Here is a 15,795-nt window from a genome sequence, read left to right as displayed (position 1 = left end):
TCTGGCTTAGGTCATGATCTCAGGGTTCATGAATTGGAGCCCCGCATCGGTCTCTGTGCTGACAGCTCAGAGCCTGGAGCCTGCTTTGAATTCTGTGTGTCCCTCTCTCTCTGCCCCTTCCCCACTCATGCTCTGTCTCTCTCTGTCAAAAAAAAATAAATGTAAAAAAATTTTTAATCAATGAAAAACAAAAGCAAAAAACCATGCCCAGGCCATACCCAAAGCAAGCACATCAAAATCCCTAAGGATGGGCCCCAGACATCTGTGTTTTTTCAGACTGCCAGATTATTTCAGTGTGTGGCCAAGGTTGAGAGCCACTGAAAAGAGACTGCCTTGCTTTTCAGAGCACCATCACCTGCATTTTCTCATTGGTGATGATATGTAGCTAATCAGCCAGCTGGGATTGGCTTAATGGAGCAGGCAATTAGAAAGTCATGGCAGTTAGGGAAGGTATTTAGAGAATTTGTGGAAACTTATAAGCTTATGTCTCTTTTCAGGGGAGTATCATTACAAGCCCACAGTATGATCGCTCCCAAACGGAAGGGGAAACAAGGTTTAACTCTGGGAAGACCAACCCTAGTTAAAATGACAAGCTTGCCTAAGGACCCTGGTTACTCAAGGCCTGTATCTCATGCCGTGCCCCTCCCCCCAGGGGCCCAGGAGGGTCCATGACACCCCAGAACTCTGCCCTGCTTCCCAGGAGTCAGAAAGTGGCAGAGTTTCATCCTACAGAAACTGATATGCCCTTGGAAAGAGTCTTATGAGCCTGTTCACACTTAGCCTCGACCAGAGCCTCCAATCCTTTGTCCTGCCCGCTTACTTTTCCCTTCCTTCTCCTGGATCCAGCTCATTAAAAAACATCCCTACCAAGAAAATGCCAAGGAGGATTGAGTCACAGCTCACATCCCCCAATTTATTTCTTCTAAATGCAGATAGAGCTTCTGATCAGAATATGATCAGAGGGTGACCAGTGTGAGTTGATACAGTCCCAGCAGGGAAAACTGACATTTTAGTTAGGGTTTGTATTATATCCATTAGGTTTCTGGAAAAACTCAAAACAGTCTGCAGACACCCATTTCTGTGTCTGGAGTCGGCCAGTATCTGGAACTAGGAGTATAATGCGTACATGGCATCCGCTTTGATTAGTAGCTTTCTAAGAGGGGCCAGTGCCGTAACCCAAAGGGCTAAGTCACACTGGGGGAAGTTGAGGCACCAGGACAGGCCTGAGGGGAAGATACAAAGACGCCTTAAATCACTGCACCTCATAGACAGCCACCCACTATACTCTCCCAAGGCCCAGCTGTGACCCCAAAACTAAGCAATTGCATTTCCCTTCTCCATGATGTCTACAGCAGGCTGTTCCTTATAGTGCATGGTGGCAGGCATCCCATTGTTTCTGCCCTCTTGCCAGCCCAAAGAACCTTGATCTTTCCTTGGGAAACATTCTTCCCAGTCCTGAAGTCCCCTTGGTTCTCATGGGGCTGCCTCTGGCTCTCTTGGCATCAGGGTGGGCATGAGACCCATGCCTGGTAAGAATGTGTATTGTTTCGATTTATAAATCCAAATGAAGATTGTTTTAGTTGTGAGAAACAAAGTTCAGTTGAATTCGTATCTTCCAACATAGTCGAGGAAAAAATGCTTTGAACCACAAAAGCTCTCTGCTGTTCATTTCTGAGGTAAGAATGTTGTATTCAACATAGAGTAGTGCTTCCTAATGGCTGTGGGCAGAGCAGTCCCTGCCCGAAACAGACCTCCACATGCTACAAGTGGAATGGTTCCTTGAGCCACGCATATACACACAGTGAGCAAACAGCGTTGTTGTTGTTGTTTCTTCATACGTCTTCCAGCTCATAAAGCCAGAATAAATGGATAGAATTAAGATATCACCATTTTGTAACCCTTCATGAAAATACGGGTGTAGACAGTGGTCATCAAGAACTATTGAAAGCATCAGGTGAAAAGTTGGTGGGGGAAAAGCAGTGTGGCTAACAGTGCGAAGACAGAAAGTAGGCTAATGGAGCAGAAGAGAAAATCCAGGAATGGAGCCACGCCTCAGGGTCACCTGATTTACAACTAAGACCCCACAGTACTACGGGAGGTGGGGGGGAACAGCCTGCATACCCGTCTCCCTCCTCATGCTACATACAGAAATCATTTCCAGATGGATCATGGACCAACATATGAAAAGGAAAACAATGAAGCTTCCAGGAGAAAATCTTCATGACCAAAGGAAAACAATGAAGCTTCCAGGAGAAAATCTTCATGACCATGAGGTAACCAAAGATGATGATACCCAAGACAGAACACAAGCCATAAAAGAGAATATTGAAAAATTGGATTTCATTAAAGTTAAGCACTTCGGTTCATCAAAAGACACCAAGGAGACTGAAAAAGCAAGACAGCATGGGCAAAGAGTTTTGTGATACATGCATCTGACAAAGGACTCAGAGCCAGAATGCCTAAGAACTACTGCAAGCAAAGAAACAAAGATAGATCCAGCTGTTTGAGCAAAAGACTTGACAAGAACTTCATTTTTTTAAACAAAGAATATGCACATAGCCAATAAACATAGAAAAGGTACTCAGCATCATTCATTTCCAGGATAATACATATTAAAACCAGGACCAGACGCCCCCTGCACACTCAGCGGAATGGGTGACATTTAAAAGACAAACAAGGGGCGCCTGGGTGGCTCAGTCGGTTGAGAGTCCGACTTCGGCTCAGGTCATGATCTCACGGTTTGTGGGTTTGAGCCCCACGTTGGGCTCTGTACTGACAGCTCAGAGCCTGGAGCCTGCTTCCGATTTTGGGTCTCCCTCTCTCTCTCTGTCTCTGCCCTCTCCCCTGTTCATGCTGTCTCTCTCAAAAATAAACATTAAGATAAAATGAAAAAATAATAAAATAAAAAATAAAAGACAAACAAGCAAATGATAATACCAAGTGTTGGTGACGATGCAGAGCAAATGGAACACCCCCTACACCGCTGGCAGGAAGGACAGATGGCATGGAGATTGGGATCTGTTTGACGGCAATACCAAATGCTAAAGATAAATACATTCTCTGAGCTCTTCCTCTCCCAAGTACACGACTACAGAAATGAGTCATTTATGCACCAAGAGACATTTTTAGAGCAGATGGACTCATAATGTTGAAAATTAGAAACAGCCCAAATATTCCTCAGCTGTTAGGTGATTAAAATTATACAGTAGTAGATCCATTCAGTGGAATTGTTCTCAGCAATATAAAAGAAGAAGCCAGTGGTGCAACATGGATGATTCTCACCGAGATAGTATTAAGTGAAATAAGCCAGACTCAAGAGAGTATATACTGTATATTCCCTTTATACAAAATTTGAAAACAGACCGAAGACATTTACAATGCCAGGAGTGAGAACAGAGATCATCTTTGGGGAATTGATGGTATTGATGACGAGGGAGTCTGAAGGAGGTCTGGGGGGGAGGGGGGGTGGCGCTGATCCCGGTCTGTGTCTTGATCTGAGTGGTGGTTACGTGGAACATGAATTTGGAAATTAACTAAGATATGTACTACCATTTGTGGTACATATCATTAACTACTGTTAATTGTAGGTCTGTTATACTTAATTTAAAAAAAAAAACAACTGATTTTGAACTTAATGTACCAAACTGACAGTCTAACACAATGACCCATCTTAAAATCACAAAACAAAAAACAACGTGATATCTTGTGCCTGCTTCCTTAAAAAGTATGCTTATAAGGTATCCTATCTTAAAAAAAATTAATTCTTAGGAAGCTGTGGACCTAACTCCTAATTTATAGAATATAAGGATTAGAAAGAAACATGTTAAATGATTCACAGAGATGCAATGAATGAGAACAACTGAGAATATGGGGCTCTTTACAGGAAAGATGACCCATTTCCTCCACAAATAAATTCCCCAGAAATATAAGAGAGAACAAAGAGGGACCTATAGATTAAAATGAACTCTCAAGCTATATCAACCAATTACTTTGCTTGGATGTGTATTTGAAGAAATCAACTGGAAGAAAATTTGTGAAACAATCTGGGAAATTGGAACAATAATTAGAAATTCAATTATCGACCCAGTAATATTATCTTAGGTGTAATAATGATACTGTGTTTATTTTTCTTTCAATCCATTAGCTCCTTGGAGAAGTGGTTGATCTCAGAGCTGGTGCAGGGAAGATGTAAGATGAGTTTGGAACACCTTGTGGTCCCAGAGAGTAAGAAAGTACTCAAAAAATAATGGAAGCCTGATGGAGCTTCTAATGGCCAAAACCAGAACAATTTCAGCAACAAAAATAAATATTGATACTATTGGATTTTAGCTCATTGAACAAAATTAACACGTGTAAGTCTAAAGTGACATAAATAGGGGCACCTGGGTGGCTCAGTCAGTTAAGCATCTGACTTTGGCTCAGGTCATGATCTTACAGTTCACGAGTTCAAGCCCGGTGTTGGGCTCTGTGCTGACAGCTCAGTGCCTGGAGCCTGCTTCAGATTCTGTGTCTCCCTCTCTCTGCCTTCCTTCACTTGCTCTCTCTCTCTCTCTCTCTCTCTCTTTCTCTCTCTTCTCTCTCAAAAGTAAATAAACATTAAAAAAAATTTAAGGAAAAAATAAAGTGACATAGATAAAAAGATAAAAGATATAAGCAAATAAATTAGTCAAATAGTGGAGAAGAGATAGCACTCTCTCACAGTAGAATGTTGAAGGAGACAGGGAAGTAGAAAATCAAAACCACAATGATCGTTGTTGCAGACAGGATCCACCAATGGATCCTCAATCAGTGGGTGAAACTTTGAGGAGAACTGAGATATTTGCAGAATCCCAAAGTATCTCCCAAGATATTAACTACAAAGAGAAAGATAATGACTACATAGGAAAACATTTCTCAGGCACCGTCTTAAAAAGTGATGAAGGTCAACATCACCAGCAAAATAAGCCAATTCAGTATCCTGAATCCCTGGAAGGATGAACAGCCCCTCTGTGGTTCTCTGGCCAAAATGCATAACTTCATTCCCAATCATGAGAAGGGGACATAGTTCTACATTTCCACATTCTACAATTTGTATTTTGTAATGACTTCTCAAATTGTAGCTGGGCACCATGGCCACTTTCTACATCTACATTCTAATTTTTTTTTATTCTACAAAAAAACTGACCAGTACTCATCAAAAGTGTCGAGGTCAAGAAAAAAAAAGGAATGATTGAGAACCTGATGGACAGGTAGCAGAGACTAAGGAGCCAGGACAAGTCAATGCAAGGTGGGATCTGGGATTGGATCCTGGACTAGAAAAAGGTCATTGGTGACATTTGACTAAGGCCTGTACTTGAGGTAATAGTATTGCACCAGTGGTAACTTCCTGGTTCTGATCCCATACTATGATTTTGTAAGATGTTCGCATCAGGGGAGGTGGGTATGCCAGGGAACCCTCCGTGCTGTTTTTACGATGATTCTGCACATTTAAAATTAGTTCACAATGAAAAGTTTCATTCAGAAAGAGCTCCTGTGTTTTAGAGATTCATAATGAAATAATAGTGGACTTCTGTAAGGCCAAGTCCATCTTCGAACACTCATCACCAGCTTTCCTGGCAGATAGCAGATCAGGTGTTTGTTCGCCGGAAATTTCCTGCAGTGGGTCCTTTCAGTAAAAACTGGTAAGTTTTTAAGAGATTGTATAACTGAGATCTGAGGTGAAGCTAGGAGAGCAGAATGTGCCAGTTTCTCATCACCTCCAGTGAGGTGACCCATGGGCCCAGGGCTAAGACTCATTAACTCCATTTACTTTAATTAAAATAATTGGCCCTAGTGGAGTGATCGCCTGGCCTCTGAGGCTTTCACCATTGCCTGCTCTCCAGGGTTCAGGAGGCACATGAGGATGCCGTGTGAGAGCAAATGCTCTCAGACCTTCTCTTGGACCATCTGATTTCTCTTCCGGCAGGAACGGGGGAGGCCGCAGCGGGACGTTCTGTGCCATCAGCATCGTCTGTGAGATGCTCCGGCACCAGAGGACGGTCGACGTCTTCCACGCCGTGAAGACGCTGAGGAACAACAAGCCCAACATGGTGGACCTCCTGGTAGGACCCTTCCTCTGTCCCGCGGAATGGGGCATTTTCCTGGTTAGCTAGTGCAAGACAGCTTGCCCCCTCCGAGTTTGTGCTGACACTGATTCACGGGGGGGAGGATGCTCGTTTTCAGAAACATAATGTGATCTCTGGGCTGGTGAGGGCTTTTCTCCCCTTTTCCTCTCTCCCTGGGCTTTTCACAGGGAGGCTTCATCTCCACACACTGGAAATGGGGAAGTCGTTGAAACTCACAAGCAAACATCCTTATTAGTTCCCATTCCTGGTAGTGCCTTCCACGTGCCTAAGCACTTCGTCTTCATGGAGAAGAATCCTACTACACGAAATGCCAGATTTTCAAATTATATATTTTATAAATAGCTTCATCACCTAACATTCGTCAAAGCTGTGACTTTCAGTTTGGCACCCAGAATGTTGCAGTTAATTTTGGTGGCCATATCTGAGAAGAGGATTAAGGAGCTGAGAAACAAAGGACTATGTGCAGCTATTTTCTTAGAGTATTTCAGGGAATCTCTTTCTTGTGTGCAGCTATTGAAATGCCAACCACCGAGACTGGAGAACAGTAGAATAACATCAAGGAAGAAGCTTTTAGATTAGTCATTTGTACCTCTGTCAGTGGAAGGAGGAGCTGAACGAAACAGTAGGACTGATCCCAGAGTTGGAGAATGGCCTGGGGTGTGGAGAGGGCGGAAGGGATGACTGGTGCCGCCATGCCTGGGAAGCCCGCGTTTCCCAGCCCACAGTACTGCAGCAGTGGGCTTCGACTTTAAAATATAATAAAGGCACTGAAGAGCTAGTCGAGATTCAAGGTAAAGTTGAAGAAGTAGGGGCACCTGGGTGGCCCAGTCGGTTAAGCGTCCGACTTCGGCTCAGGTCATGATCCTGCAGTTTGTGAGTTCGAGCCCCGCGTTGGGTTCTGTGCTGACAGCTCGGAGCCTAGAGCCTGCTTCAGATTCTGGGTCTCCCTCTCTCACTGCTCCCCCCCTGCTCACACTCTGTCTCACTCTATATCAAAAAACGAACACTAAAAACTAGATAGATAGATCGGTAGCGTTGAGGAAGTAGCCATGGTTCCTGGTCATCACAGCAGTGCCCCAGGCTGGGTAATGATAGCGACTGATGCTGACTGACTCCTAGGACACGTCCGACTCCCACAGGTCACTCTGCAGAGGCGTCTGCTTCCTGCAGGTCCGTGTGTCCTGCTTGATGGGCTGTTCCACGTCCAAGAAGCACTTGCTGCCTGAGGAATTTGGTAGAGGGGCGCCTGTTTGGCCAGGTGCAGACTCCCAAACCATCAGCAGTTAGCACCTTGGCTTCTGTGGAGAAAGGGCTGCGTCCCGCAAACTGCTGCCCTCTCCTCTCCTCCCTACTGGAGACCCATGAACACCCAAATTCGAATCTCAGCTCTGCTACTAATTCAAGTCAAGGGACCTCAGACAAATTAACTTGGCAATTTAGGTCCCCTCAGGCAGGTCACTTAACTTCCCTGAGCCCAAGTTATGGAAACCAGGGATAAGGTTGGCTTATGGAGGTGATCCTGTGAGCCACCATATATGAAAGTGTTTTTGGAAAACTGCAAAGGTGAGAGAGTGGTTCTCAAGAGTGCAGGTGTCCACAGGGCATCCCGCAGCCAGCAGGCATGTATTAGCGTTGGGAGAGGAGGGGAGGGGGCAGCGAGCAGCTGGCATTCACATGGTGCTTAATATGTGCCAGACCCCATGCTCGGTGCCTTATATGGTGGCACAGATTTCATGTGGATGGGCTGACAGACTGGCTGGCCTGTCCCCTGTGCAGGCTTCACTAGAAACAGCCCCTCCCAGAGGCAGAGAACTATCTCACTCCCTGGCACCACCCATGGGAATTTTAAAGAGTTGTACCACCATGGAATTCTCAGTCTTCTGGGCTGGGGGCCACTGAGATAGGGCAGTTGGGCAGTCAGAGGAGGCCTGAGTTTGGGATGGATAAGAAGGTTGGCAGAAAATGGAAGCCAACGCCTAAATTAAAATAGTGCGACCTCATTGGCACTTAACCGCCCAGACTGAGGGACAGACTTGTAGCTTCTAGACTTTTGTTGGAACTTGGGCAAAGCTGACCTTGATGAAAAAAATATATATCATTTCCCTCTCACTACAGCCTGAATTAAGCAGGTCATTAGTAATAGACCCTTCCAGGCCTTTCCGCTAATGGCCCTGGCTGCAGCTTTCATCACTCACGAATTTTTGTGTGCAGAAACAATGTGCCTTTTTCCAAATCAGTGGTGCAGGCTAAAGGATGGAGGTGATTCTCTGTGAACTGAATGGACATCTAGGTGGTTGGACCAGCAGGGAGCCCTCTCTTCTATAATAATTTAGGCGTCTCTGTGATGATGTGTTACTCTAATAGAGAAAATAGGATCTTCAGATGCCCAAACTTCTGAGGGTCAGTCACAGTTTGAGGATAAGGTCAGTGGCTGAGAAATATAAGGAGAGTTTTCAATTTCCTGGAAGAATGTCTGATAAATTTGTCACAGTGACTGTTAGCAAAATAATAGATACTATCTGGTGACCGGAGAAAAAAATGTCACCGTGCTCTTTTCAGTAGGCTTGAAGTTTCCTGAATTAAAGAAGGACTCCTGTCACTTGTTTGTTTTTGCTTATAAGTACAATTTCTATTAGTTTGTTACTCATATGTGTATGTTGGCTAAGGGAATTAATTCAGGTCAAAGAGATTAAACCCAATATAATTTCATTGGGCATAAAAGACCATCTGAGACCTGAGTTTCTCCTAAACACAAAATGTTATACCAGCAGCTGAAAATCCCAAGAGTACTGAGTCCTCCTGGCTGCCTTTTCTTAGAATGATGAAGTGGGTTCCAAAACTCCTGGGGTGCACTTCTGTCCTGGCTGGGGAGGCAGAGGGGATAGGGTTGCAGAGGGCCCTGGTCTGGGCCCCACTGGATGTGCTCAGTCGGTGAGGTGGGGGGATGGGGGAAAGGACTTCCTCCTACCTCCTACTTGCCTGGTTAGATTCAGATGGAATCCCCAACCCCTGAGCTCCTTTGAAGTTTCAGGAAAATTCAGGCTGCTTCAACAAACATCTCCTCTCTCACCTGTGTCCTCACTCAGCTTTAGAAGTTTCCAGGACTCTGTTTTAACAGAGAAACAGCCTTTAGGGAATAGATCTTTCCTAAAGAAACATATTCTCCCCTGGGAGGTGGTGGGAACTTTGGCCAATGTGATGAGATCTGACATACATATGCATTGTAGAATAGTTACCAAGATCAAGGTAGTTAACACATCCATCGCTCCACTAAGGTAACATACTTGACTTGTGTGTGTCTTTAGTGAGAATCCTTAACATCTATTCTCAGCAACTTTCAAATATACAATACCGTATCATTAAGTATAGTCATGGTGCTACACACTAGATTCTCAGAACTTATAACTGAAAATTTGTACCCCTGGCCAACATCACCTCATTCCCCCACCCCCAGCTCCTGGCAGTCACCGTTCTATTCTGTTTCTATAAATTGACTTTTTTTTTTAATTTTTATTTTTTAATTGACATCTAAGTTAGCATATAGTGCAACAATGATTTCAGGAGTAGATTCCTTAATGCCCCTTACCCATTTAGCCCATTCCCCCCTCCCCTAACCGCCTCCAGTAACCCTCTGTTTGTTCTCCATATTTAAGAGTCTCTTATGATTTTGTTCCCCTCCCTGTTTTTACATTATTTTTGCTTCCTTTCCCTTATGTTCATCTGTTTTGTATCTTAAAACCCTCATATGAGTGAAATTTGACTTTCTTTAATGAGAGCTTTAAAGAATTCTGAGCCCTGGGCCCACCCCAGAGACCATGATTCAGTTGATCTGGGGTCTGGCTGTGGCAGCAGGATGTTAAAAGCGTCCCAGGTAATTTTAATGCGTAGTAAGGTTAAGAAACTTAGTGCCCAGTCTAGGATGGCTCTCAGCCAGGACTGCACATTGGAATCGCCTGAGGTGCTGTCACAAATGCCAAGGCCCAGGCCATGCCCCAGACCAGTTATGGCAGATGGAGCCCAAGGCCAGTGAGCTCGGTGGGCTGCAGGGGAGACCAGGGCTCAGCAGGGTGAACAGGCCATCCCTTTCCTCATGCCAGCTGCTGGGCAGCTCCAAACCTACCTCCAGCCCTCCAGCCCTCCTGCTCAGACCCAGTCCTCTGCCAGCATCTCCCAACATCTGTAATTTAGAGCTGGCTACCAGACTCAGCCCCACCTGCCCCTTCTGTATGCTAAAACAATATTCGGTATAAGGCACTCCCTGCAAGATGGCATGCGGTTAGGGCCTGCAGCTCTCCCTCTCATGTAGATGACACAATGAGTCTAATAACTTCTGCATATACACTGCCTCCAGAGGTCTACCTGTGAACTGTGAAACTTACAGGCTATTTGAAGGGGTGGGGGGAGGATGTGTGGGGAGTGGGGGAGAGGGGTATGTGTATAGGTTTATGTGTGTGTGTGAGTCGGGGGGGGTGTCGCAGGTACAGGTGTGTGGGTGGCTGTGTATCTGTGGGTGTATGTATATGTGAGTGCGTGTGCATGTACAAGGGTGTGTGTGCATGTAGGGGGTGTAGGCGTGGATGTATGCACATGTGTAGAGGTGTGTGGGTGTGTGCATGTGCATATGCATGTGTAGGGGTGGATGTGTGTGTATGTGTAAGGGGGTGTATGTATGGGTGGGTAGATATATTTATGTATATGTGGGTGTGTGTGCATGTGTGGAGGCGTGGGTGTGCATGTGTAGGGGTGGATGTGGGGGGTGTGGAGGTATGGATCTGTATGCATGTGTAGGGGTGTGAGGGGGTAGATGCATGTGCATATGTAAGAGGATGATGGTATATACTTGTGGGTATATGTATATGTGGGGGGGTGTGCGTGTGCGTGTGGAGGGGCGTGGATGTGTGTGTAGGTATGGGTGTATATGCATGTATAGGGGTGTGGGGGTGGGTATATGTCAGTATATGTGTCTGTGGGTGTGGTTGGGGGTGTCAGTGTCAGAGTGGAGGATGTAGGCCCCAGATGGGGAGTCAGAGAGGCACAAGGCCCATCTCTGGAGACACTGGGAGGCATTCCACTTTCCTTGGCCCCGCCACACAGCCCCTGGAGAAGCAGCCACTCTGCTTGAGTCCTCCCATGGCAAGTCTTTCTGCAGTCTCAAGGAAGTAATCTCCAAGCCCCCACCCCTGCCCTAGACTCTGAGCTCCTTGAGTCAGGGGCTGGCTGCCCCCTCAGTACCAGCAGAACTCCTGGAGGGGCCCAGGAGAGAGCTGAGTGACAGCACGTTTCTTCCCTGTACCTGGATGCTCCCCCCTCCTGAGCTCCCCTCCCTGCTCTTAGAACCTAGGGAGGCCATGGCTACACACTGATGAGTCTCAACAGCAAACCAGGCACAAACCACCATGCATGGGAGGAACGTTCTTTGAGGGAAGAACGTTCTCCCTACATTTTTAAAGGCACAAATGAGAGGAATGACCCATTCTGCCTGTTGTCAGACACACCGCTGTCTCCTCAAGGGGTCTCCTTGGCTGGGAACCTCCCGGAAACATTGAAGCAGACGGCTCCACCCATGACTGTTGGCACCCTGGGGACCAACCGACCCTCCAAGCGGGGACATGGGTAAAAGGGTTTTTCCAGACTGTAGGACCTATTAGCACGGGACCCAGATGAAACGGTGAAATTTGTTTTAGGTTCAAAAAGCAAGTGTATCAGAGAAGGAAGGGTTACCCCAGGTGAGCCTGCGTGCAGACTGTTCTCTGAATCTTCTCAGGCAGGCAGCGTGGGGCACTGGAGGTTCCCGGAGGGACCACAGGGCCCCTAGTTCCTCAGACACAACACAGGGCAGCACGCCCTGACGCGGCTACAGCTCAAGCCCTTCAGGGAGCCCCCCCAAAGCCGCTTGGCAGGCCTCGTGGTCTCATGACGCCCTCAGTGAATGAGCAGAGCAGGGACATGGGGGGCTTTTAAAACATAACCTCACTCTTAGGTGCTCATTTAGATTTTACTTTCTCCCTCTTCATGAGAACAGGAGGTAGGTATGCAACAAAAATGGGGTCAAGGGTTTTGGAAGGGAATAGCTGGCCGCCCAGGTTATGGTCCTGCACGAGGATAACCCCTGCTCCTGTCACTTCCTCATGCCCAAAGCCAGTTAATGTCACTCAAATCAGGAGAACTTGGGACCAAGGCAGAAATGTTCTTTTTTCCCCCCCCTGAGGCACAGGGGTAGCTCGTGCAGCTTAATTATACCGTTCAGAAGCAAGTGAGCTGAGAGAAGAAACGGCAGAAGACAGGCCTGTACCTGGCGATCAAGGGTAATCAGTTTCCAACACAGGAGGATTTCAGGCATTTCCTGAGGTGTTTGGGGGAGGGCATGCAACAATTTATGGTCTTTCTTCTCAGCCCCCCTTATTTTTCTGATTCAGAAACCAGTCATCACAGAATCTCTTGGGATTGACAGTGTGCTTAGGAGGGACAAGATAGATGATAGCAAATTCATTTTGAAAATTATAGTCATGCCTAGGACAGGGCTTCCAACAAAGCAGCCCCTTAGTGATGAAGCCCAAAACCCAAAAGGGGTCGTGGCCTGAGGCCGGGAGCTACCTTACCCTCTAAATGCATGTTCGTATGTTAAAAGGATGGTTTCTAGTGGGCACTAAAATTGCACAACCAGGTTTATGCAAAACCTGTTTATGCAATAAGTAATTGGATCTCTCAGATTTCCATGAAAACCATGGTCTCTGTGAAGGAGACAGGAGAACAGGACTGAGCACTCACGTCGGCTCAGTGATCTGACCACCTGGCCTTTTAGAGTTTTGAAACACGAATGATTTCTTTCAACTCTTTTGAAAATAAAAGTGTCAGATCCTGGAATATGAATCCACTTTGGTGCAGCCATATTTTCAGCTCTCTTGGGCATCTACCTAGGAGTGGAACCGCCGGGTCAGAGGGGAACTCTTCTGTTGAACCTTTTGATGACCTACCGGACGGTTTTCCAAAGGGGCTGCACCACCTCACATTCCCACCAGCATGCCAGTGTCTCCATCCTCACCGACGCTTGTTCTTGTCCGTCTCTTTTAATCGTAGCCATCCGGGTGGGTGTTACTGCGATTGACGTATTAAGCTTGGGGCACCATCAGTATATTGACATGGTCTGTTTGCTTCCTGTCTTCCCCTTCAGACTGTAAACTCCTGAAGGACGGAAGCTGCATCTTAAAATCCCTAGTCTCTAGCCTTCAGGGTGCACTGTGCTGCTAAAGCCCATATTGTGTCGTCATTGACACATACAACCAACATTTTGACACCCCCAGCTGTGTGTCAGGTTCTGTGCTAAGGACTCGTGTGTTACAAGGGGACAAAGTATGGCTCTGGTCTTCAGATAGGTTGGACGAGTGGGGCCTTTAGAGAACAAAATGCAGGTGAAGACAAAGCTTCCATGACTAATTAATTAGACATATATCCAAAAAATAGAGACGTAGTTTGAATTAATTTGGCAAACCCAAAAATAAGAGATCCCTTTCTTTGGTTGCGGCCGTTGTGTCAGGCAGTGAGACAGTGCTGTGCCCTCTTACAACTTGTGAAAGTGAATCTCCTTACTGAGGTGGGAAGAGAGCCTTCTAGTTGCTGAGCCTCTCTGTCCCAGACACTGCACTGCTGTGGGATGGCAGGTGGAAGCATGCTCAACCCCTGTGTGCCTCTGCTTGGCTCAGAGGCCACACCCGGGTGAGCGTCCATCATACAACCACAGGTGCAGAATGCCGCGTCCCCCGCCTGAGACCCTCCCTGGGCCAGGACCTCACGCGGGCCTTCCTCAGGCCAAGGTCCATGATGTGAGAAAGCTGTGCTCCAGAAAAAGGACTTCATTGCCTGATTAACAACTGCTATGTGGTTCCCAGAGGGTATCAAACACTTGCCCCCTGGGTCTTTCCTTATCCTGTTCTTCTACCTGGTATGCCTGTTTTAACCCCCCATTGGGAATTAGCAGTTAGTTACCTGCTACCTCTTGGAAGATCTCCCCTGGGAAGTTCTGCTCCCTCCTCCACTGCACCCATGTTGGGGTACCATTCACAGGCCCTGCTCAGCTCCATGCCATGTGTTGTCCTTGGGTACCAGTCTCAACCTCTTCATTGGACCATAGACTTCTCAAAGTCAGGGACCAGGTCAAGGTGCTTGGGACTTAAGAGGTGCTTGATAAATTCTCTATGGAAGACATCCTGCTGACTGAAAGGTGAAGGTATAGTTGGGCCAGGAGTGAAGACACATTTATTTGTTGAGACCCCTGGTATGAGCAAATCACAAAGATGTTTCTTCCCCCAGACCTCATTTGTTTTTTCTTCTACCTCTTGATTTTCCCATACTTTGTAAACGTTTATATGGGGACAAACCTGTATGTGTGTTCCAGTTGCCTAGAACTTTCCAGGAATTCTAGTGAACGTAGATGTCAAAATACCTTGCATCAGGGCTTGTGCAGAACATCTCCAGACGATGGATATGTTTGCAGCTCACAGCCGTGACTTTCTGATTCATGTCTGATTCAAATCCTTCCCTGTTTGCTTTCTTTCCATTAAAACCCTAATCTGGCATAATTGCTTTAATGGACCCAGCATTTGGGAATCGCGGAGCTGACATCTTCTCACTTCTGCTTTCCAGGATCAGTACAAGTTCTGCTACGAGGTGGCCCTGGAATACTTGAATTCTGGCTGACGGCATAAACAGTTCTGCAAACCAACCCTTTCATCCCACAAAGCCAAGACGTTCCATGGTATTTGTGTAGATGAGATGAAGACTTCTCACTATGCTTATTTTGCTTTGCATAATTGGCTCTTTTTAAGAGCCCAAGAAAGCGTTTATAAAACTGCTTTGCACTGCCCAATTCCCAGCAATGCTGCTGCCTGACAGAAACACACACACACAGCAGAGTCGTCAAATACTGTCTTAGGCATCGGCTTGTTAGAGCAGCGTAGACATCTGGTAAATCGAAGAGCACAATTATATTCTTATGAAGGAAATTTGTACCTTTGGGGTATTATTTTGTGGCCCGTGAACCCTTTGTTATTGTTACAGCTGAGTGTACATTTTTGTTTTGTGGAGAATGCTACCTGGCATTATGATAATATATTATTTTAGTTAATATTTGTATTTTAACATGTTGCATAATATAAGCTTATGTACCTTTCCAAGACTAACAGATAAACGTATAATGAACAAAGATATGTTGTATGAGTTGTTGTTTCTATCAGATTTGTATTGTTTCCAAGGGAAAAGCTTGGGAGGAAGTCAATTCAAAAATGCAAAGCTCGACGATCAGATTCATGGATCCAAAGCTTTTCCCTTTGTTTATATTGTAAATATTTTTGATTTCATCAAATTATTTATTCATTAAAAGAAATTTTTGTGAAGCACAGTGAGTGACAATCATTTTTATGAAGCGCAGGAATGGATTGACTGTATGATGTGACCTTGTGTGAATTCTTTCTCAATAAATAAAGACCCATGACCAGTCTTGCTGTATTCCTGGTGTCCCAGCGCCCCAGCGGTGGGGGCAGCTCCCGTCACCCCAGACCCCTGGCACAGAGATGGGGTCTGTTGGCCTGGAGCAGGTAGAGTTGGGATTTTTGAGAGAGAAATTCTGGCAATGAGCTATCCTAGCCCATCCTGGGGTCCTCCCTGGGGCTTAGGAAACACAAGCCACAGGGCAGCC

At 46.1% G+C, this 15,795-nt stretch overlaps 1 protein-coding gene across 2 annotated transcripts in view; it reads left to right on the top strand.

The window, feature by feature from the left end:
- The window catches only part of PTPRM (protein tyrosine phosphatase receptor type M), a 788,961-nt gene extending 773,468 nt beyond the window's left edge, over positions 1-15,493 (top strand). For both annotated transcript variants that reach the window (XM_042962258.1, XM_042962257.1), the window contains 2 exons: positions 5,945-6,080; positions 14,745-15,493. In XM_042962258.1, coding sequence (XP_042818192.1) covers positions 5,945-6,080; positions 14,745-14,798 — 190 coding nt within the window. In that variant the 3' untranslated portion in view covers positions 14,799-15,493. The remainder of the gene's footprint in view (positions 1-5,944; positions 6,081-14,744) is intronic.
- The last annotated feature ends 302 nt before the right edge of the window (positions 15,494-15,795 follow it).

The sequence above is a fragment of the Panthera tigris genome, chromosome D3 (genome assembly GCF_018350195.1).
Source record: "Panthera tigris isolate Pti1 chromosome D3, P.tigris_Pti1_mat1.1, whole genome shotgun sequence".
Lineage (NCBI taxonomy): Eukaryota > Metazoa > Chordata > Mammalia > Carnivora > Felidae > Panthera > Panthera tigris.
The sequence above is the reverse complement of the archived record's forward strand: the minus strand, read 5'-3'. Positions and strand labels throughout refer to the sequence as shown.